This window comes from Akebia trifoliata, chromosome 3 (genome assembly GCF_017979445.1).
Source record: "Akebia trifoliata isolate Shusen 1 chromosome 3, ASM1797944v1, whole genome shotgun sequence".
NCBI classification, from domain to species: domain Eukaryota; kingdom Viridiplantae; phylum Streptophyta; class Magnoliopsida; order Ranunculales; family Lardizabalaceae; genus Akebia; species Akebia trifoliata.
Window position 1 is genome coordinate 7,065,817 of NC_141377.1, and position 25,013 is coordinate 7,090,829.

The 25,013-nt window shown below is 33.8% G+C and overlaps 1 protein-coding gene and 1 long non-coding RNA gene across 2 annotated transcripts; both read left to right on the forward strand.

Moving 5' to 3' along the window:
- The first annotated feature begins 1,629 nt into the window (after nucleotides 1–1,629).
- Nucleotides 1,630–5,738, forward strand: LOC147405817 (uncharacterized). Its single transcript, XR_015176104.1, has 3 exons — nucleotides 1,630–2,095; nucleotides 5,442–5,611; nucleotides 5,707–5,738. It is a non-coding gene; the product is annotated as an uncharacterized LOC147405817 (long non-coding RNA).
- Nucleotides 5,739–5,765: 27 nt separating this feature from the next.
- Nucleotides 5,766–9,294, forward strand: LOC147405818 (uncharacterized). The gene is made up of 6 exons (XM_086433677.1): nucleotides 5,766–6,003; nucleotides 6,078–6,152; nucleotides 7,987–8,061; nucleotides 8,187–8,423; nucleotides 8,502–8,780; nucleotides 8,987–9,294. The coding sequence occupies exons 3-5, from the start codon at nucleotides 8,002–8,004 to the stop codon at nucleotides 8,772–8,774; spliced, it is 570 nt and encodes a 189-aa protein (XP_086289803.1). The 5' UTR covers nucleotides 5,766–6,003; nucleotides 6,078–6,152; nucleotides 7,987–8,001; the 3' UTR covers nucleotides 8,775–8,780; nucleotides 8,987–9,294.
- Nucleotides 9,295–25,013: the final 15,719 nt, after the last annotated feature.

Here is a 25,013-nt window from a genome sequence, read left to right on the forward strand (position 1 = left end):
AAGTTAGTTTCCCTATGATATGTGAAGATTTCAAATATATTTCGAGTTTTAATTTTATTTGACTTGGTAAGTCCAGATGGAAGGGCATTTTCAGCAACTTTCCAATTAAGTGTATTTTGTAATTTCATCTAAAATGGTTTGCTTCCCAAATTTAATTTACTTGTGCAGGAGTTCCTTTGGATAAAGACAATTTACTTGTGCAGGCACCAAGATTACTAACAAAAAATTAGCGCATTCCAAAACTTCTAACTCATGTTTTGAAAAATGTTTTGCCAAAAAGTTAGCTATTGAACGTGACCCATATATATATATATATATATATTGGGGGCGGTTTCAGCAACCCTAAAGTTTGCCAAACATTTTTCAAAACATGGGTTAGAAGCTTTGGAATGAGCTTATTTTTTGTAAGGATGATCGCTATGATGAGGAGATCATCCTCACCAAAAATCAGCCTATTCCAAAACTTCTAACCCCATCAAAAGTGATTTACAAAAATTGGACGGTCCACGATTCTTCAACTTGTAAACTAGGGTTAGAAGTTTCAAAATGAGCAGATTTTTGGTGAGGATGATCTCTTTACTGTAGAGATCATCCTCACAAAAAATCAGCCTATTCCAAAACTTCTAACCCCACAAAAAGTGATTTACAAAAAATGTTTGGCAAACTTTAGGGCTGCCGAACCGCTCCCATATCTATATATGGGGGCTGTTCGATGGACGCCTTCAAAACCGTTTGAGAAACCGATGTTTCTCATATGTTAGATTTTGACAAAATAACGGTTGAGATGCTTTATGATGTCATTTGGAATGAGATTGTTAGTTTTACATTTTATAAAACAACTCCCTCGTTTTGTTTTGTTTTTTTTAAACAAACTCTCATTCTCTCCTTCGTCTCGACTGAAACTCAAACCTTCGTCTCGATAGAACGACTGAAAACCGATTGTTTTCCTCTCCATCGATTGAATGAACTCTCTCTCTCTCTCTCTCTCTTTCTCTCTCTCGTCTCGACAGAAACCCAAACCTTAATGCCACTTGTTAGTTTCCTTACTAAATAAATTTTCTGAAATCAAAACAAAGGTCTAAATTTACGGTGGCATTATCATGTGTTCGTTTGCATTTATGATTCAATTTCTAAATTTTGTAGTGCTTTATTACATTTTGGTAGGAAAATCGATCTTTTAATAGTGTTTGACTTTTTTTGTTTCTTATATATGACAGGTAAGTGCGATAGAGAAGAGGGTCGAAGTAGGTCCAACCGAACCCTTGAACTGGGCATGGAAAATGCACGGTGGTCTCGATGGTGACAACATGGGCCTAATGTAACTGTTATCTACTGCAGCATCATCGGGATTTTCTTCTTCAACCACCACTGCTTCATCATTATCAGTTGCTCTTCCACCACCCCATCACTACTATTACAGGAGCTGATCTACCATTACAACACAACACAACAACATATCATCTCCATCTTCATCAAAGCCATGTTTTACTCAAAAAAGGTGGCCTTTTGATGTGTATTATTAAGTTAAAAATCTATGTGATTGATTTATATTGAACGAGCACTACGTCACAAATCGGAAAAAACGACTAAATATGGCGCAAAAAACGACGGACTAAGGACGTTGTTTATTTACGACGGATTTTGTTAGTTGTTTAACCCTTAACGACGTCCATAATTGTTGATTATTAACAACTAACCTAATCCGTCATTAAATAACTACTCGAGTTACTATTGCCGCACCCACGTTTACTAATGCTACACCAATTGGTGTGGCGTTAAAAACAACTATGGTGGCAGTATTACTTGTATCCATAACATTCAGACTCAAACCTTATTACCTTAACGACAGCAGATTCGAACTTTCTTCTCGAAAAAAAACCCTCGAATCTCAAATCTCAGACTCGATTCGATTTCGTCTCTCACGATTCTAGGTTTTTTAATTTTCGATCTCTGCTCACAAGATCCTCCTTCGCGATTTAGCGTTTCGGATTTTCAATCGGCTCTCTCTCGATCCCAACAAAGAATCTTCAGCAATCCAAGGGATTACGAAATCAGGCGAAGTTCGACACCATCTTCTTCGGCACAAGCTTTCGAGGTAGTTCTTTCTCTCTCTCTCTCTCTCTCTCAATCAGATCTGCAGATCTGATACCGATTTGATTTCCTCTCATTATCTCCTTTATTTTCCCCTTTCTATTACAAATTTTCCATTGAAAATTATGCTTTTTATTTTTATTTTTTTTATTATTATTACAATTTTACGTTTTCTTTTAGTAATTTGTTCAAGCAATCTATACACTTTTGTGGATCTTTTGATTGCATGCAATTTCTTTTGTTTCTTATCGGCATCTATATATGAATTTGCATCTTTGATTGGTTCTCTATCTGACTATATGAAGATATATTATATTATATATTTAAAAAAATGGATCTTTTATGGCCAAAATTCTCTAATCCTTGCTTATTTATGTTTGTTGAATTTTACCGAATTTCATTCTATTAGATCGATCTGTTCAATTCACAAGGTTCTTCTATGTTTAGATCGTTCTCCGTTGCTATTTGATTTACGTCCTAAACCTTTGTATTTGAAATTGACATCTGCAGGGAATTGTATGTATTTGATTCATGTTTTGTGTTTTCTGGTAGTTCAGACTGCAAATTGCTTCAGTTCACTTCTCTAGATGTTAATTTTATATATTTATTTCTTTATTTTAATTCTGTTTCTTAAAAATCTTTAATCAAGTCAGTAATCTCTGTTTTCAAATTTTGACTGTTTTCAAATTTTGACCGTCGATCCCCCACCACCTCCATATGTTTGTTTAAAGGGGTCACAGAATGTAGAGATACTTGAATCGGATCTGGAAGAGTAGAATCTCTGGCAAGTAGCCGGGTATGTTTTCTTTTACTAGGAGGAATGGAATGTCTACTGTGTGTTTATGGTGTGTTGGGTCTTAACTTGTGTCCGGCCTTACCCATTTTGTTATGCGTAAGCTGGACTGAACCAATGACCTCAAAGTTGAGGTTGCATTATGTCAACCAACTGAGTTGATGGTCTATGTCCTGTCCAGGTCGTATGCATTGGTTCATGCTTTATGCATTTGTTCGCATGTGGGAATATCTATTTCAGTTTCTTTTTTCTGAAAGAGATGTATATTTTCTCTGTAGTTATTCTTCTTCGAATTATTTGGAAATTATGGATCTTTGTATCTTAGTAAAAAAATTTCAACCCAAAAGCATTCCTTCAGTGGGGGATTTGCATTAATATGATGGGGAACCTTTGAAATGGAAATATTGTAATATAAATCTTTAGTAAAGTCTTTGGGTGATGATGCCTGAGATATAGTACTAAACTCATTAAAAACAGGATTATCGATAGATAAATTAAAAAAATAAGGGTGATTCAAACAAACCCTTCAATGTTTTCTGGAATATTTGAGATACCCATATTTTGAAAGTGATGACATATATAGACCTTGATCTTGGCCGGCACTAGAAAACTAACAAAAATGTACTTGTCCTCTACTTCAACCTCTAATAAAAATCATTGATTTTTCTTTCAAAAATTTGTTATCTTTAAGCACTTAACTATTAGGGTAAATTATTTTTAACTTATTCAACGTCTTGTAGAAAGGGGAATCAAGGATTTTTGGCTAGAATATGCCATTCGAAACAATTGGAACCTTTTAGAAAATTGTATATTGTTACTAAGGGTGTCGATTTTGGGTCTACCAATATGGACCTGATCATTTTTGGGTCTGGTTCTAGATAGCTAGGTCAAGGACCCCATAAGAATCCAAATATCTGAATAGTAAATTTAATAATATTATAATAAAATTAGTAGTCTAATTAAATACTTACAAAGAGATTTCTTAAAGTAAATATTGTTGAAGTAAAATTAAAATATAAAGAAAATGTGGATTTTTAAAATTTTTACTTTTTCTCTGCGTGTAGTCCCACTCATTTTTTATATTTTTATATAATTTCAACGACAAATAAATATTTCATACTATAATTAAATTTATAATATTATAATAAAATTGGTAGTCTAATTAAATACTTACAAAGAGATTTCTTAAAGTAAATATTGTTGAAGTAAAATTAAAATATAAAGAAAATGTGAAAATTTTAAAATTTTACTTTTCTCTACGTGTAGTCCCACTCATTTTTTTATATTTTTATATAATTTCAACGACAAATAAATATTTCATACTATAATTTTTTATGATTTTATTTTCAAAAGTTTGATTTACTTGAAGAACTTATTGTGATCTTAACTTTCAATTGGGGAATTACAAGATAAATTGCCCATTTACAAATTATTGTCTATCCTATTGGATATTAGTATTTTTTTTTCTCATTTAAAAAAGCATAATCATTATTTTATATGTTTGGTTATAAATTTTTTTCCAAAATTTATCCAAATTGAACCTTCACCGAATAATTACCAAATCCGAACTTTGTTACTAGGCTGCTTATACTTTTTTTTTTTGTGCTTTTTTAATTATTTCTTGCTAAATATGTTTGTAGGAAGGAAAAAAAATCAAAATTAGAAAAGAAAAGTAATCAAAATTAGACTTGTTCAATGAGCCCAACTTTCCCAAAACTACCTAGCCTGGGCTAACCCAAGTTTAGAATGTCAAACTCAGGCTGAGTTTGGGTTAGTCAGCTTGGGCTGGTTACTCTTCCAATTTCCATCTCAACAATGTTTCACATTGTCCATCAATTTCCCACAATTTACTATTTGTTCATCAGTTTTTTTAGGATGATTGTTATTTTGCCTTTATTTTGCGTTTTCAATAATATTGTACTGTTTGTTATCTAGTAAGTCCTTACCTTTACAAGGCTCTCTTAAATATAAAGTGTTTTGTGATTCTTGTCCATTAGGGAAAAGTAGTCGTTTACCTTTTTCCTTATCCACTTTTGTTTCATCTATGCCTTTGGAATTAATTCACTCTGGTATTTGGACTTCCCCACATTATTCTATAAAAGGTTCCAAATATTATATTGTGTTTGTTTCATCTTCTTTTAAGTTAAGGCCATTTAGTGATGCTTTATAAATATGGACAGCCTCAGGTATCTTCTGTTAGAATATGATAACATGGATGAAGATGAATGAAAATGTTTGTAAGCATGCATTTAATTTATTTATTTCTATTGTCATTGCCTTTATTTAAATTACTTGACTTGAAAATACTATTTGTGATTCCAGCACTATGTCATTTGGCCGATCATCATCCGCTCCTAATACGGCATCGGCATCCGCATCCGTATCAGTATCCGCATCCGCATCTGCATCCGCATCAACATCCGCATCCGCATCCGCATCAACATCCGCATCCGCATCTACATCTACGATTGAGAGTATGTATAAATGGTGAATAGATTGTATTCATTTGTTCAATATTTGTTATCACGTTTTTGTTAATTCTTTTCATTTTTCTTAGGTGGGCTTATCCAAGTTCAGTTCAATTTAAATGGGCAACCAATCGGTCCTAACTCATCTCAATTATGCACTACTATTGGGCGGGTAGCCAAGACACATGTGCCACTTATATATGATAGGTGGACTAATGTGCCTACTAAGCTCAAGGACCAAATTTGGGAGTCTATCAGTGTGAGTGCATGTGTATTAAATGATTTATTTTTACTTGTAAATTGTAACTATGACTTATTACAAATATAACACATCTTATTTAATTTTCTTTGTAGGGCACCTATCAAATTCAAAAATGGCATAAGGATTGGGTAATCAAAAAAGCAAACTTTTGTTGGAAAGAATGGAAAAGTAATCTCCGTCGAAACGTATATGATAAATATCCAACGGATGCGGAAAGGAAAAAACATGTACCTCATTACGTGAGAAAAGAAGATTGGGAGAGGTTTGTCGACTTCAACTCGACACCTGAGGGCCAAGCTTTGAGGGCTACTGGGAAACGTGTTAGACAAGAAAATAAAAACACTCATACCTCTGGTAGAAAGGGACAAGCCCGGCTTGCTGATGAATTGGTAAGTTTAATATCATGTTAGGAATGAAATATGTATATATTGTTCATTTACATATTTGACTGTTTCATTTATAGAGTAAAGAAGATCCTCATAAGGAGATTACCAGGACAGACATATACATTGCCAGCCATGCTAAAAGCCAACAAACGGTGAGAATAATTTATTTATTTATTTTCGTGATTTTCATGAACACCTCTTTGTTCTAGTGTTTGACTGATTTGTTATATATATATATATGTTTTGAATTCATCTTGTAATCTGAATGTGAACACTTCAGCATTGAAATTGACACTTCAACATTATTGAAATTGACCCCAAGACTTGACTTGACTTCAATTATTGTTATGATACACTTCAGCATTATTGTTATTATAATTGAGTGTCAGAATTGGCTTGATTTACTTCAATTATAGTGCACATTGTACACTATTTCTCTTTAGTGGAGCTATGGAATAAATGCTCTGAAATTCATCATTTGTTGGGGGAGGGTATGTAATTGGTGGAAGTTTATGGGTTGGGGGTCGGTATGTAATTGGTGGTGGCTGTATTGGTGTTGATTTATGTGTTGGGGGAGGATATGTACTTGGTGGTGGTTTATGGGCTGGGGGAGGGTATGTAATTGGTGGCGGCTGTGTTGGTGGTGGTTTTTGTTTTGGGGGAGGATATGTAATTGGTGGTGGTTTATGTGTGGGGGGAGGGTATGTAATTGGCGGTGGTTTATGTAGTAAAGAAGATAATAAAGATAAAAGAGAAGCGAAGAAGTTTCTAGTCTTTAGAACTTTAGAAATCACAAAGAAGGATGTTGAGATATTGGGGTATGATGATGTAATACAGGTTCACAAGATTGACAAAGAAAACCAGCAATCAATATTTATACACACATTTTCTCATTTGTCTAAATATTTTAGTGTTTAGATTAAAGAGAATGATTGAATATTTGCATGGACATTTTCTGTGATTAAGTAGATGGGACACTCAATAAATGACACTAATTGTATTTAATTAACCTAGCCAATCAGAAGCCACCATTCCTACTAATCAAATACAGAGCTTTGACCATTGAACTTAGATTAGGCCTTAAGTATCCATTAACGACACATACAGAATTTCTTGATTTCTGACTTTAGATGTCGCTCATAAGCTACCATATCTACGATTATATATTTTGTAAACAGTCTAAGTATGTACTTCCTGTAGTTGATTTGCAAACAAAGTTCAATTTCCTTTGACCACCACGTGGCAGACATTGGTCAACCTTATGGTAGGCCTTAATAACAAAAATACATAGATTGGAGCATTGTGGCTTACCTTTCTAAATGGGCTTGGAAGTTACCAACCTATTTGTAATGTGTTTATTAGCCAATTTAAACTTTGTTATTGGATTGGATTCTTTGCCTCCCAATCTCTCATTGGTGAAATTTTTGATATATAAAACGTTATGTTTTTATAATAAATTTGGATTACAAATTAAGATTTCTGTTTGTTGGTATGCTTAATGTTGTGGACTAGAAATTCAATATTGAAATTCAATATTTTCAGGGATGTTTAAGACGATATTAGTGATACTACAGGCTTGGCAGATCCAGATGTTTGTAACTGTTGAAAGATCATGCATGAGTTCACATGAATATATTTATTGGACACTTCACAAGTCTGTAGAAGTTATTTTGTCATGTGTTTGTTTGATCCCATGCACCTGTAATGGTTACAATAGCGTCATTGAGACTTGCTTGAATATAATAGTTTCTTTTCATATCGAAACTCAATGCTTTGTGTGTTTGTGGGTGTGTATGTGTTCAAAGAGGCTAGTGCTGACCTTTCATGAATCTCTTTATGTGATTTAATTAGTTCAATTGGTTTTGATTTTTTGTGGGTCTTCTCTAATCATGTTGAGAAACAAATCAAATTTATAGGGATTTGTTTTGTTTTTTTTTTTTAATAGTTGTTATTCTTTATATTTCTTAATTATTATTTATTTTACAGGAGGCCATCAATAGAATGATTGCTAATGACCCTTCTAATAAACATAACGATCTAGACCATGACCCTGTGGCTGTGGTATGTGCATTATTTTAATTAGGATATTTTGTAATTATGATATAATGTTGTGTAGTAGGCATTGATATTAGTAAGTATGATATCATACCGTTAGTAGATATTGATATTAGACACTTTTTGTACAGGTTTGTGGTCCTGATAGTCGGGGTCGTGTTAGGGGAATGGGTTCAGGTGTTTCCAAGACTTCCGTGCGTGCTTCAATTCCTTATAAGCAAGCCTTGGCGTATGAGACGACAATCCTTCATAATAGAGTGGATAAGTTGACGGAAGCGGTGCAAAAGATGAATGAGACTTTACAACAATCAAATTTTTCTGCTAGAACACCAATGCGGTCTTCCACCAATCCCGGTAGTTTTTCACAGGTATTACATTGGCATTTTACTTTTGATAGATGAGTGAGCTTCTATTGTTACAATGATATTGTCTACATTATTTTATAGGTAAGGCCCGATTCTCCACATCATGAGTCACATTCTAATCCACCAAGCATACAAACAGGTCCTTGTAAGGTGAATCGCTTACAACGACCACATGATTGTGTTGCCGAAGGAAGAGTGATAGGTGCATCTAATGCAGATTCAGATAGTTACGATATTCTTATAGATGAGGTCCTTGATGGGAATGTGATTCTACAGAGTGGAGAAGGAACATTCGCTGATTTGACATGCGGTGATATTATTGATTGGCCCAAATTTCGAATAAAGTTTTATTGAACAGAGGTACTTTTTTTACTTTATATGGTAGATAGACACTAAACATAAAAAATTATAATAAAATAATTAAATGTTTGACCATGATAGTTATGAGAACTCTTTTATTTTGTAATTTAGTATATTCATCTTTCTTGCATAATTACTTGGATTGCTTTAGGTAGTCGGTATCATTATTATATATCTGACAATGTTTTTTAATTTTTCAATCACAGATTTCGGCAATATGTCGCAAGAAGTAGGAATGTATATTATCCTTAAGAATCGCTGCGTCATTCTTCCAAGGACCAAGAAAGACATATGTTGGTTTTGATTTCTACAAGAGAAGTGAAGTTGGTAGAAGATATTTTTTGAAAAACTTCTTTAAACATTGGGATGTATATTAAAATCGACACCATGAAAACGGGGCATGTTGGACTATGATTGCACATGTAAAATTTGAATGAATATGGTTTCCATTTAAAAAATGTAAAATGTAAAATTTTGTTTTTTTGGTGTATTTATTTATTTTGTTAGATTTTAATTTTCTGTCCAATGAAAATTGTCATTTTCTTTTTAGGTGAAAAATAATAAAAATAACAAACAATATTGGTTAAAATTAAAAAAAAAAGTTTCACAAAAACACGACGGCTTTAAGCCGTCGTTTATTTCTACTAATTTAATTTAAAATTGACTAATAAAAATGACGGGTTTGAGCCGTCGTTTTTGTTTGACAGACTATGACCGTCGTTATTTAGAACAGTTTGTTGACGCGTGCCAACCGTCGTTCACCAAAAACAACTTCGTTATTTACAACTGCTCTTGCGGCGGCGGGGGCCGTCATTTTTCTTAAAAAACGACGGCTTTGGCCCGTCGTTTTTTGTGAGATATGACGTAGTGGAGAGAGTTCAGTTGATCGATGGGGACGAAAACAATCGGTTTTCAGTTGTTTTGTCGAGACGAAAGTTTGGGTTTCTGTTGAGACAAGAGAGAGAGAGAGAGAGAGAGAGAGAGAGAGAGAGAGAGAGAAAGAAAGAGAGAGTTCAATCGATCGATGGAGACAAAAACAATTGGTTTTCAGTTGTTCTGTCGAGACGAAGGTTTGGATTTCTGTCGAGACGAAGGAGAGAATGAGAGTTTGGTAAAATAAAAAACAAAACGAGGGAGTTGTTTTATAAAATGTAAAACTTACATTCTCATTCCGAATGACATCATAAAACATCTCAACCGTTATTTTGTTAAAATCTAATGTATGAGAAACATCAATTTCTCAGACGGTTTTGAAGGCGTCTGTCGAACCGTGCCCTATATATATATATATATAAGGAAATGTTCAGCACCCTAAGCTTTACCCTACACTTTAACAAACATTTTTTGTCCTACATGGGTTAGAAGTTTTGGAATGGGCTGATTTTTGGTGAGGATGATCTCTATGATTTGAAGATCATCCTCCCCAAAAATCAGCCCATTCTGAAATGTTTAACCCCATGTTTACAAGTTGAAAAATCGTGGACCGTCCATTTTTTGTAAACCATTTTTGATGGGGTTAGAAGTTTTGGAATGAGCTGATTTTTGGTGAGGATGATCTCCTCACCATAGAGATCATCCTCACCAAAAATCAGTCTATTCCAAAACTTTTAACCCATGTAGGACAAAACACGTTTGTTAAAGTGTAGGGTAAAACTTAGGATGAGGAACGGGACCCATATATATAGGGAAATGTTAAGCACTCAACCATTTACCCAACAATTTGCCTGACAAGTTTTGTCCTACATGGGTTAGAAGTTTTGGAATGGGCTGACTTTTGGTGAGGATGATCTCTACGGTTAGAAGATCATCCTCACCAAAAATCAGTTCATTCTAAAACTTCTAACCCCATGTATACAAGTTGAAAAATCGTGGACCGTCCATTTTTTGTAAACCATTTGTGATGGGGTTAGAAGTTTTGGAATGGGCTGATTTTGGTGAGGATGATCTCTATGGTGAGGAGATCATCCTCACCAAAATCAGCCTATTCCAAAACTTCTAACCCACCCATGTAGGCCAAAACATGTTGGGCAAATTGTTGGGTAAATGGTTGGGTGTCGAACGGGACCCATATATATATGGGAGCAGTTCAACGGCCCTAAAGTTTGCCAAACATTATGCCAAACATTTTCAAAACGTGGGTTAGAAGATTTGGAATGAGCTGATTTTTTGTGAGGATGATCTCTATAATGAGGACATCTTCCTCACCAAAAATCAGCTTATTCCAAAACTTCTAACCCCATCAAAATTGATTTACAAAAATAGGATGGTCCACGATTCTTCAATTTGTAAACTAGGGTTAGAAATTTCAAAATGAACTGATTTTTGGAGAGGATGATCGCTTCACCGTAGAGATCATCCCAAAAAATCAGCTCATTCCAAAACTTCTAATCCACGTTTTGAAAAATGTTTGGCAAAATTTAGGGCCGTTGAATCGCTCTCATTCTTTCTCTCGCTATATATATAGGGTCGGGTTCCGTAGACACATAAAGCTACTCATAAAGCTACAACGTTTTTGTCTTATATGATTAAAAAGATTCAAAATAGGCTAATTTTTTGTGAGGATGATCTCTATAGTGAGGGGATCATCCTTGCAAAAAATCATCTCATTTCAAAACTTCTAACCCCATCAAAACTGATTTACAAAAGTTGGATGGTCTAAAATTTTTCAACTTGTAAACATGGGGCTAGAAGTTTCATAATAAGCTGATTTTTGGTAAGGATGATCTCCTCACTATAGAGATCATCCTCGCAAAAAATCAGCTCATTCCAAACATTTTTGCCCATATAAGATGAAACACATTGTAGCTTTATGAGTAGCTTTATGTGTATACGGATTCTAATCCATATATATATATATATATATGGTTCCCGTTCGGCACCCAACCATTTACCCAACAATTTGCCCAACATGTTTTGTCCTACATGGGTTAGAAGTTTTGGAATAGGCTGATTTTTGGTGAGGAGATCAACCTCACCAAAAATCAGCCCATTCCAAAACTTCTAACCTCATGTTTAGAAGTTGAAAAATCGTGGACCGTACATTTTTTGTAAACCATTTGTGATGGGATTAGAAGTTTTGGAATGGGCTGATTTTGGTAAGGATAATCTCTATGATGTACAGATCATCCTCACTAAAAATCAGCCCATTCCAAAACTTCTAACTCGTGTAGGACAAAACATGTTGGGCAAATGGTTGGGTGTTGAACATTTCCCTATATATATATATAGATCATCATTACCAAAAATCAGCCAATTCCAAAACTTCTAACCCCATAAAAAATGGTTTACAAAAAAATTGACGGTCCACAATTTTTCAACTTGTAAACTGGGGCTAAAATTTTTGGAATGGGCTGATTTTTGGTGAAGATGATCTCCTCACTGTGGAGATCATTCTCACCAAAAATCAGCCCATTCCAAAACCTCTAACCCATGTTTTGAAAAATGTTTTGCCAAAATGTTTGTTGCTGAACAGGACGCTTCAAATATATATTTTCTCATTCTTTCCAAATATGTTTACTTTCTTTTTTTTCTGGTGAGATTGCTATGTAACAGGAAAGGCCAGTGGTTCTATTCTCTTTATTATAAGCAATAGGCCAACGTTTCTTCTCTTTTTCAACATCTCCTTAAAAAGATTCAATTGGCACACTATCTTTTACATACAACACACCAATCCTTTTTGGATTTTAACGATAGACTGATGTGTTATAAGTAAATGTTAGTATGTTAATATAAGCTCTTAAAAAAGGATTTTCCTTTTCTAAATTTTTTGCATAGTTTGGAAAGTGGGGAAGTTGGTTCTGATTCGGGTTGGACTAAATGAGTGGTGTTACCCTGTTTTTTTATAATAAAAAAGTTGATTTGGTTCAAATAACTTGGGTCTTTTTGGAAGAATCACAAATTTTCAAAAAGTTGATTTGGGTGCACCCCTCAAGGTTGTGAGATTTATTTTCTTACCCAAAATTATATGGAAAGTCACTTTGTGATGGGTTGGCATATCCAAAGGGGTTGGGACATCCTGCGTTATAAGAAAAGAAATTTTACTTAATATCTAAAATTCAAAAGGTGGAGAGATTGTAGGGATAATGAGTGCCTACACTTTAGGTGGTTACTCTTTCTCAAACTACAAATAGGGCACATCCCTCAATTTCTCCAATCACAAGACAAACTTATCAAAATTACTTAAATGCCCTCGATCAAATTACTCCTCAATCATCTAGTATTTACATTAGAATTGCCATCGATTTGTTGGATTATGTTAGATTTTTTCAAAATAATATAATAATAAATAAAAAAGGGTGCCACATACACTAATAGTTATAGAAAGTAACCAATTTAAAGAATATGATTCACTAGGACTCATAATTTGGGCTAGGATTTACAACCTACCTCTCTTAAAGAAAATTTCGCCCTTAAAATTAAAACATACCTTGATTACCGAAAAGAGATGGATATTTGATTCAGATCTCGGACTCTAACTCCCGCGTAACTTCCTCTAAGTTGTGATGTTTCCATAGCACCTTAACCAAAGGGGTTGTCATAGTACGCAATACTTGCTCCTTAGTATCCAAGATTTGAGTAGGCTTAACATCATAGGTCACATCTTCTTTAACCTTCATTTCCTGCCATTCAATGACATGTGTTGGATCCCAGACATATTTTCGAAGCATCGACACATGGAACACATCATGAACTCTAGATAGTTGTGGTGGCAATGCTAAATGATAAGCAACTTCCCCAATCATCCGAATAACTTCGAAGGGTCCAATAAATTTCCGGGCTAACTTCCCTTGTTTACCAAAATGTATCACACCTTTGTGTGGAATCACTCTTAAAAATACATGGTCACCAACTTGGAATTCTAAGGGTATCAGTTATATATCAGCATAACTTTTTTGATGGCTTTGTGCGGCAACCAAGCAATCTTGAATCAATTTAACTTTCTTAGTAATTTCTTGGATCATTTATGGTCCAAGGAGAGTCCGCTCTCCAACCTCTGTCCAACAAATAGGGGATCTACAAGGCCTCCCGTATAACGCTTCATATGGAGCCATCCCAATACTCCACTAGAAACTAATATTATATGAAAACTTGGAAAGTGATGAGTGATCACTCCAACTGCCCTTGAAATCTAGAGTACAAGCCCTTAACATGTCTTCTAAAATTGAATAATCCTCCCAGATTGACCATCCGTCTGAGGATGAAAGGCAGTACTAAACTTTAACTAGATCCCCAACTCATTCAGTAAACTTTACCAAAACTAAGACGTAAATCGAGAATCCCTATCTAACACAATCGACAAAGGTACTCCATGCAGTTTAACAATTTCCTTAATATAAATTTTACTTAATGTATTCAAGGAATCTGTCATCTTTATCGCAAGGAAATGTGTCGATTTCATCAATCTATCAACAATTACCAAAATAGCATTATGACCTTTCCTAGTTCTTGGTAATCCTGACACAAAGTTCATAGTTATATGATCCCACTTCCATTCAACTACCAGTAACGGCTACAACAATCTCGCAGGTCTCTAATGCTCTACCTTCACTTGTTGACATGTAAGGCACTTTGACACATACTTTACCACATCCCTTTTCATTCATTTCCTCCAAAATTGACGTTTTAGGTCCTGATACATTTTGTTGCTTTTAGGATGAATGGTATATCTAGATCGATGAGCCTCATTGAGAATGCCTTCTTTCAACTGAACACTACTTGGTATACATAGCTTCCCTAGGTACTTCAGACCACCATCTGAATCGAATGACCATCCATTTATATTCTTCCCATCTTCTATCTCAACTCGAATTTCTTTCAATTCATGGTCATCCCTTTGTGCTTCAATTAATCTCTAGATAAGGTTTGGTTAGGCTACCAAGTTATAAAGATAAGCTTGAGATTCTTGTGTTCCAACATGGAGATCATAATCTTTGATCACATCAAGCATCTTCCACCTATGCAAGCTTAAACTCTCTATTAGTTCCTGAGATTTTCTGCTTAAGGCATCCGCTACAACGTTTGCCTTACTAGGGTAATGGTGGAGATTAAAGTCGTAGTCTTTTAAAAATTCCATCCACAATCTTTGTCTCAAGTTCAATTCCTTTTGGGTGAAAATATACTTCAAATTTTTGTCATCTGAATAAACTTCAAATCTCTCTCCGTACAAGTAATGTCGTCAAATCTTCAAGGAAAAAACAATCGCCACCAATTCTAAATCATGCGTAGGATAATTTCGTTCATGGTTCTTCAATTGATGAGACGTGTAGGTAACCACTCGACCTTGTTGCATCAAGACACATCCTAAACCTCTTAGTGACGCATCATTATAGATGATATACCCTTCTCCACTTGCTGGGATAATCAATACAAGTGCTAAGGTCAATCTTTTATTAAATTCTTGAAAAAACTTTTCACACTCTTTCGTCCACTCAAACTTCACTCCCTTCTTGGTCAATTGAGTCATTGGTGCCGCTAGATGAGAGAAACCCTCAATAAATAGTTGATAATACCCAGCTAGACCCAGAAAGCGATGGATGTCAAGAGTACTCTTCGGTCTTTCCCAATTCAAAACTTCCGTGACTTTAGTAGGATCTATTGAAATTCCATCTTCATAAATTACATGCCCTATGGATTTGACTTTAGATAACCAGAAGTCGCATTTGCTCCATTTCGCATAAAGTTTGTTATCTCTCAAAATTTGTAAGGCAATCCTGAGATGTAACTTGTGTTCCTCCAAACTCTTTGAATAAATTAAAATGTCGTCCACAAATACTACGATGAAATGATCTAAGTGTTCCTTAAATACCCTATTCATCAAGTTCATGAAGGTGGTTGGTGCATTCGTTAGCCCAAACAACATCACTACGAATTCATAATGACCATAGCGAGTACGAAAGGTTGTTTTTGTAATATCTTTGTCCTTCACCTTCAACTGGTGATATCATGATCTCAAGTCAATCTTTGAGAAGTATTTAGTTCGCTTCAACTGATCAAATAAATTGTCTATCCGGGATAGGGGATATCTATTCTTAACCGTTACCTTGTTCAATTATCGATAATCTATTTAAAGCCTCAATGTATTATCCTTCTTCTTCACAAAAAGTACCGGTGTACCTCGAGGAGAGGTGTTAAGATGAATAAAGCCCTTACCTTGTAGGTCTTGAAGTTACTCTTTCAACTCTTGAAGTTCGATTGGTGCTATACGATAAGGGGCAGTGGATATAGGCATTATGTCGGGATAGACATAAATCGCAAAATCTACCTCTCTTTGAAGGTAATCCAAACAACTCATCGGTAATGACATTCCTAAAATGTCGAACAATGGCTATGGGCTCGGATAGTTGTTCATTGCCCTCTTCACCTACAGCACAAGCTAACAAATTCAAATATCTTCAAACCTTCGTCCGACAAGTTGTAGACACCCTATTTTTGCACTCGCTTGATTAATCAACTCGCCAACCCGATTGCAACGGTTCCCAATGATGGATGATTATTCCAATGCTTTATTTTGTTACTAGATATGTTTCAGAAATTCGGATGTGGTATCTCAAACTAATAAAATCCTAAAAACCACACTACGCTTGAAAAATATAATTCCAAAAACATAGAAATTATCATCTTACAGACAAAAAGAAACTTCATGATAAAAATCACTAAAAAATGACAAAATTACCAAAATATCTCTAACATCAAAATATCCTTAGAGCTTACATCACGTTTAGAAAAATCTATTCGAATACATAAAATAACAAATCGAAATCAAATAAATTATTTCACCAATTTTCACAATGTTTGACAAAATTACGAAAATGTCCCTCATAAAGTTCACGACCATTTCGCACAAATTTTTTTTCATAAATGGCACAAACCAATATTCTCATTGAATGTCTTATGAAAAATTGATTCCAAAACATCTTGGAACATCAAAAATCGACTTAAAACGCAAAAAGTCCTCTCCGAGGTCAAAACGATAATTTTACAATTTGAATAGTTAAAAATTCTAAAATTTATAATTAAAATATTAATTAATGTAAAGTAAAATCCTAATTAAAATTAAAGTCAATCAAGTAAGATTAAAGTCAATTTTAAAGTCAATCAAGTAAGACTAAAGTCAAGATCTTAAAGTCAATTAAGTAAGACTAAAGTCAATCTTAAAGTCAATCAAGTAAAACTAAAGTCAATATCTTAAAGATAATCAAATAATACTAAAGTCAAGATATTAAAGTCAATCAAGTAAGACTGAAGACAAAATTTCAAAGTCAATCAAGTGAGACTAAAAGTCAAAATTTTAAAGTCAATCAAGTGAGACTAAAAGTCAAAACCTTAATAGAATTCTAATTAAATAATAACTCTATTTAAAACAATCATAATTAAATAATAATTCTATTTAAAACAATTCTAATTAAAATATAACTCTACCTAAAACAATTATAATTAAAATATAACTCTACCTAAAATAATTATAATTAACACTAACTCTATCTAAATAAACACTTAAAAAATCTATAAATAGGGGTCCTTACAATCTATTTTCGTATGAAAAAATAAACCCTAGAAAAAGTAGGTCAAAAAGCTTCCCTAACATCTCATAAACCTTAATTTTGAAGCCCCAACTCTTTACCTAACATCTATACCCCAACTTTAGCTCAAAAAAATACCTAGAAACCCTTCCAAAACACTCTAGAAATCCATACAAAATTAGAAAAATTCAGAAGGAGATACTTTATTTTAGAAATCCGAAATGAATCCGGTGACAGAATGAAGCGAGAAGTGCTGTACGACGAACTATTCTACCAGATCTGAGGGAACAAGACCGTGGTTTTCGTAAAGGTAAAGATTTTAATTTTTTTTTATTGATTAGGTCTTTTTAGCAATGTAGTTCTATTTAGGAATTATTAGAGGCTGGCGTTTGCCGGGCGGGGTTGGTGCCTAATACCTTCCAACCCCGTAATGTGATCCTCAAACTCAGTTAATTTTTAAGTAGATTAGTTGTTTTTATCCGTTTAGAGTCAATATTCGATTCCTAGATCGCAATAACTAGGTAGCGACTCCCAAACCTTAAAGATCAAAAGTAGATCCGTGCACCCCGCGAATCGAGGGCGCTTTTAGTGGCGACTCCATTGGTGATTATTGAGGATCTGACTTGAAAAGCTCCAAGTGTGGGATGCATTGCCAGTAGGACCTTTTTTTATTTGATTTTAAGTTATTTGTTTATTTGTTTATTTTATTTTTTATCATTCTTTTTGGCTTAATTATGGATCATTTGTTTAAATTCCGAATACTTTGTTTTGACACATTTTCATGGTTCAATGTATAATCATTTGGAGTGACCCTATATGTATATATATTAATGAATTTTAACACGTTACTAGGCATCAATTTTTTTGTGAAAATAAATTATTTGTGAGTGATGTGGTAGGAAATAAAAAAATTACCTATTTTAATGTTATTCGTAATCATAAGAGAATTAAAATAAAAAATAAAAAAAGAAAAAGCAAAAAATGTTTAAAAATAAAATAAAAGTTAAAATAAAAATGCTTTAAAAAAAACGTTAAAAAGAAAAAAAAATGTTTAATAATTTTTTTAAAAAAAAATGTTAAAAAAAAGTTTTTAAAAAAAAACATTAAAAAGAAAAAAAAAACGTTAAAAAAAATTAAAATGTTAAAAAATAAAAACGTTAAAAAAAATAAAAACAAAAAGAAAATTAAAAAAAAAAAACGTTTTTAGAAAAAAATTAAAAAAAAAACACATTAAAAAAAAACTTTAAAAAATTAAAACCATTAAAAAAATTTTAAAAATTAAAAAAAAAATCTAAAAGAAAAAAGAAAATTGAACAAAATTAAAAAAAAAAACGTTAAAAAAATTAAAAATAAAATAAAAAATAAAAAACAAACAAAACAAAATGTTAAAAAAGAAAAAAAATAATAAATAAATAAATAACGTTAACAAAAAAAAAAAATTCTTATCTAGCAACCTCCTTTCATTATTACCCCACTGACGTCCTACCTAGATAAAAGGGAAAACTAGTTAAAGGACCCTCACAGAAGGAATTCTTTCTAAATAGTCTGTAAATTTTCAACAGTTACTTGGCTGGACATTTAATAAATTTTTCTTCCTAAATGGTCCATGCACCTCATTTCCAACATTTCTCATGATTGAATGCCCTAACCATTCAAGCTCATCGTATTCATCCAAAAATTGGATTTTTACACCTCAATCGAGTTTCAGAGATTCTATTTCGTCAAAAAGGATTTAAGAAAGAAGAAAAAAATTATTTTCAAGAGTTTTTTCAAATTTTTTGAAGATGTACGTAAAAAAACTAGGGTTTTTTCACTCTTTCATAGTTTTTGGATGAAAATCGATGTATAATGGTTCTTTTGGGTTAAAATCATTTAATCAAATCGTTATCTCAAGTTTTTAGTTAATCTTTTCATGTATTTTAATCGAAAAAACTCAAAAATTAAAAATGGGTGGGTTTTACCAATGTTGATTTCACCACTTTTTATTTAATAATATCGATGAACTAAACAGTAATTAAAGAAGTGTCGAGTTCAGCAATAAAAAAAAAAAGTGAAATCGACATTAAATGAAAAAGAGTCGAGTTCGACAATGAAAATTATGAACTCAATAGTACGAGGGACCATTAAGAAAGAAAACGTTTACTAAATGTCATGTCAAGCTAACGTCCAAAACATAGGGACTATGTAGAAAGAAAATCTTCTGCAAGGGTCCTTAAAGTAATTTTGCTTCAGTGCCCTCCCATGTCAAATAATCTTTGGATTCACTAACAATTTCATTGTTTAAGCTAGAGTTTTACAATTCATGGAGTTAACTAAATGTTTTCCAAGTGGACTTAACTTGAATGAATTTTGAGATGAACAGGCCCCCAAAATTAAAAGAATCAAATCATTAACTTAACTTCACAAAATATTTGATCAACTGGTCTACATTGTTCATGAGCTCGAAAATGCATCTAGACATGTCAAAAAAGTTAATTATTTGGGTACAAGACTTTTGTAAAGAATAAAAAATTTATTCATTTTAAAATATTTTTATTTGACTCATCCAAGACAACTCTTTAGTCAATTTTGTTTGTTTCTTTGTTTTTATTTATTATTATTATTATTTTTTTTTTGTTAGAAATGCTAAATAGACTTTGTTTTTGGCCAACGTCCAAAGGCCCTATGGCGTGTTGGCTCACAGCCTAACAAACGTTTGACGTGTGACACAATGACATCAGCAATAGAGAGAGCTTCTCTCTGTTGCCCGTTGCCCATGTATTTATTTTTGTAGATTTCGAAACTTAAAAAAGGGTCGTTGGGCCCACATTGATTATCACATTGACAATCCAACAATACAGTCTTTTAGATTTCATGAAAATATTCATAGTTAAAAAAATAAAGAAGTTAAAAAAAATATTGTTTTTCGAGTTTGATCCAACGTGTTCAAAATGGACGGCCATGAAGCACCCATATTTAAAAATAAAATTCAACGGTGTAAAATAACTATTTTTAAAATAAAAAAAATTAAGTTCATATAATTTTGTTTTCTACAACTCCTTTGCATCAGATCATGGTTTGGAATGTCACAAGGTGGCCGAATCAGAAAGTTTGTTTTTTTCACTATATCTTAGCTACAAAAATCCGACGGGTTAAAATGGCTATCAAGAGTTGGAATCAGCAGAAATATGGGAGTGTTACTAGCAGGAAAGGTGTGGCATAATATAAGCTTAAAATTATTTAACAGAAAATTCAAGATGAGCCGTTTAATACAGAACTTGCAAGTCAGGAGAGGGTTGCCATAGGAGAACTGACTAGAGAAATTAGGGTGGAAGAATCTATGATTAGGCAAAAATCTCGGGTTCAGTGATTGAAAGAGGGGGATACAAATACCAAGCTTTTTTACGCTACGGTGGCTTCAAATAATGCGAGAAACGGGATTTTTGAAATTATTGATGATTCGGGGGAGTCCATCAGAGGCGAAGAGCGTATTGGAGACTATGCTATTGATTATTTTCAGAAGGTATTTTCTTATTCTTCTAATTCACCTTGTCCAATTATTCCTTTAAAAAATAGGCTTTCTTTGGACCAATCTCGTTGGTTATCTAGTCCAGTTTCGAGAGAGGAAATTAAGTCGGTTGTTTTCCAGTCTCCTCTTAATAAAGCTCCTAGTCCGGATGGGTTTTGCGCTGAATTTTTTACCTCCTTTTAGGATATTGTAGAAGAGGATTTCGTTAGAGCTATCTTGAACTTTTTTTCTCATGGGAAGCTTCTTAAGTAGTTGAACTCTACGCTTATTGTCCTTATTCCGAAGGAGAAAGATGCCAGATTTAGACCTATATCGCTTTGTAATTTTACATACAAAGTGATTACAAAAATCTTGGCCAATCGTCTTTCAAATGTTTTGCCCTCTTTCATTAGTTTGAATCAATCGGCTTTCATTAAAGGGAGAAATATTTTTGACAATATTTTGTTAGCACATGAGTTGTTTCGTAATTCTCATCTTGATTCGAGTCATCCCTTTTTCTCGATCAAAGTTGATTTAAAAAAAGCTTATGACAAAGTTAGATGGGATTTTGTTTTGAATATTCTCAATCAATTGCGTTGTGATGGAAAATGGATTTCTTGGATAAGGGAATGTGTTTCTACTCCTAAATTTTTTATCGTTCTTAATGGGTCTTCGTTTGGATACTTTCCTAGTAAATGTGGGCTGCGACAAGGGGATCCTATTTCCCCCTATCTTTTCACTATTGTTATGGAAGCGTTCTCTTGCATTCTTGAAGATAAAATTGGGAAGAGTCTTATTTCTATTCCTGTCAAGAACAATATTTCTCATATTTCTCACCTTATGTTTGCTGATGATATTGTTTTGTTTTCTAAAGATTGTGTTCAATTTGCTTCTCATATCAAAGCACTCCTTGATGAATTTTTTCATTTTTTGGGTCTTCAAACTAATGTCGAGAAGAGTAATGTTTTCTTTAGTAACTCATGTTCAAATAAGGATCGTATTCTTAATGTATTATCTTTTAGAGAGGGAAATCTTCCAATTTGGTATCTAGGTCTTCCACTATTTTCCTCTCGTTTGACGTCATCTATGTGTTATCCTTTGATTGAGAAAATTCAGAAACGGATTGAGGGATGGAAATCGAGATTTTTATCGTTCGAGGGTAGGATTGAACTCATTAAAGTGGTTCTATCCTCATTCCAAATTTACCGGTGGGGGTTATAAACAAAATTGAATCCTTGTTAAGTAAGTTCCTGTGGAGTGGGTCATCTTTGAGCAAATCCTTTCATCCAATTAGTTGGTCTAAAGTTTGCCGGCCTTTTAAAGAGGGTGGACTAGGAATTAGAAGGATTAGAGATTGGAATACTATCGGATTAATGAAATTATTCTGGAAATTAATCAATGACAATAGTTTATGGTCCGAGTGGATGAAAATGAGGTATGTTAAGCAGGGAAGCATTTGGAGATGTCTTCCCCCGAGAGATGCGTCTTGGGCTTGGAGAGGTATTTTGAAGGTCCGTGAGATTACTAAAAATCAGATTCGTTTTCTAGTGGGAGATGGTTCTAAGACTTCATTTTGGAGTGATCCTTGGCTCGAAGGGGGTGCTTTGATTGATCAATTTGGTAGAAGACCGATTCTTCGCATGAATAGCAATATTGATGCTAAAGTGTCTGATTTTGCTGGTATTAATGGATGGGAAGGTCTAATAAGAGATGAGATTCGCCTTTCAGAAATTGCCGATAAAGTTGAAGAGCACCATTCTCCTTGGCCGAATGAAGAAGATAGAATAGTGTGGACGGCTAATGCGAATGGGAAGTTCACGTTGAGCTTAGCTTGGAACTCTATTAGACGTCAGAATATGGAAGTTACGTGGTCCAAAGTAATATGGAGTAAGAAGAAGATTCCTCGTCATTCTTTTATAACTTGGATGGCACTGAACAGAAGTTTGCTAACAGCAGAAACCTTAAGGAAGCGCGGTGTGATGGCGGTATCTAAATGTGCATTGTGCCGTATGAATGTTGAGGATAATGATCACTTATCCTTCAATTGTGTCTACCATAAAGATTGCTGGAAGCTGCAATTGATAGAGGTATAGTTGGGATACAGCTATGTTCCAAACTGATCACATGCTCCTCTTGATCTCAATCTTCTCTAATAAACTACTAACAAATGACAGTAATGCCATATTTTTAATTTGAAGTCAACCATGATCTTTTCACAAAAATTACTCATCTTCAAGCTCTTCAATTCTTATGAGATACATATATACATAGGATTAGGATCCGTGTACACACATATCTACAGCGTGTTTTTTTCTATGTGGGTTAAAAGTTTCTGATTGAGCTGATTTTGAGTGAGGATGATCTCTATGATGAGGAGATCATCCTCACTAAAAATCAGTTAATTCTAAAACTTCTAACCCCATATTTATGAGTTGAAGAATCGTGGACCATCCATTTTTCGTAAATCACTTTTGACGAGGTTAAAAATGTTGGATTGTGCCGATTTTTCGTGAGAATGATTTCCTCAACATAGAGATTATCCTCACCAAAATTCAGCTCAATTCAAAACTTTTAGCCATTAAGACAAAACATGTTGTAGATATGAGTAGATATGTGTGTACACGAACCCGACCCATATATATATATATATATATGGGGTCAGGTTCAAAGGACAAACATTTCAACACACATATAGACGTGTTTTATCTTATATGGGCAAAAATGTTTGGAATGGACTGATTTTTTGTGAGGATGATCTCTGTGATGAGGAGATCATCCTTGCCAAAAATCAGCTCATTATGAAACTTCTAGACCGTCCAATTTTTGTTGAAAAATTATAGACCGTCCAATTTTTGTAAATCAATTTTGATGGGGTTACAAGTTTTGGAATGGGATGATTTTTTTGCCAGGATGATCCCCTCATCACAGAGATCATCCTCACAAAAAATCAGTCAATTCCAAACATTTTTGCCCATATAAGACAAAACACGTTGTCTATATGTGTGTTGAAATGGTTGTCCTTTGAACCTGACCCCCATATATATAGACAATGTATTTTGTCTTATATGTATTTCAACACACATATAGACAATGTATTTTGTCTTATATGGGCAAAAATGTTTGGAATGGGCTGATTTTTTGTGAGGATGATCTCTGTGGTGAGGAGATCATCCTTGCCAAATATCAGGTCATTATGAAACTTCTAGACCGTCCAATTTTTGTTGAAAAATTATAGACCGTCCAATTTTTGTAAATCAATTTTGATGGGGTTACAAGTTTTGGAATGAGATGATTTTTTGCCAGGATGATCCCCTCATCACAGAGATCATCCTCACAAAAAATCAGCCCATTCCAAACATTTTTGCCCATATAAGATAAACACGTTGTCTATATGTGTGTCGGAGGAACCCGACCCATATATATATATGGATCAAGTTCAAACGACAACCATTTCAACACACATATAGACAACGTGTTTTGTCTTATATGGGCAAAAATGTTTGGAATAGGCTGATTTTTGTGAGGATGATCTCTGTGGTGAGGAGATCATCCTTGCCAAAAATCAGCTCATTATGCAACTTCTAGACCGTCCAATTTTTGTTGAAAAATTATAGACCGTCCAATTTTTGTAAATCAATTTTGATGGGGTTACAAGTTTTGGAATGGGATGATTTTTTGCCAGGATAATCCCCTCGTCACAAAGATCATCATCACAAAAAATCAGCCCATTCCAAACATTTTTACCCATATAAGACAAATAGGGTCGGGTTCCTGCGACACACATATAGACAACGTGTTTGTCTTATATGGGCAAAAATGTTTGGAATGGGCTGATTTTTTGTGAGGATGATCTCTGTGATGAGGGGATCAACCTAGCAAAAAATCATCCCATTCCAAAACTTGTAACCCCATCAAAATTGATTTACAAAAATTGGACGGTCTAGAAGTTTCATAATGAGCTGATTTTTGGCAAGGATGATCTCCTCACCACAAAGATCATCCTCACAAAAAATCAGCCCTTCCAAACATTTTTGCCCATATAAGACAAAACACGTTGTCTATACATGTGTTGAAATATATATATATATATATATATATATATATATATATATATATATATATATATATATATGGGTCAGGTTCAAACGACAACCATTTCAACACATGTATAGACAACGTGTTTTGTCTTATATGGGCAAAAATGTTTGGAATGGGCTGATTTTTTGT

Coding starts and splice junctions, on each gene's coding strand:
- LOC147405818 (XM_086433677.1), top strand. CDS start 8,002: ATGATTGCTAATGACCCTTCTAATAAACATAACGATCTAGACCATGAC. Junction 8,062..8,186: donor ACCATGACCCTGTGGCTGTG/GTATGTGCATTA, acceptor CTTTTTGTACAG/GTTTGTGGTCCTGATAGTCG. Junction 8,424..8,501: donor ATCCCGGTAGTTTTTCACAG/GTATTACATTGG, acceptor ATTATTTTATAG/GTAAGGCCCGATTCTCCACA.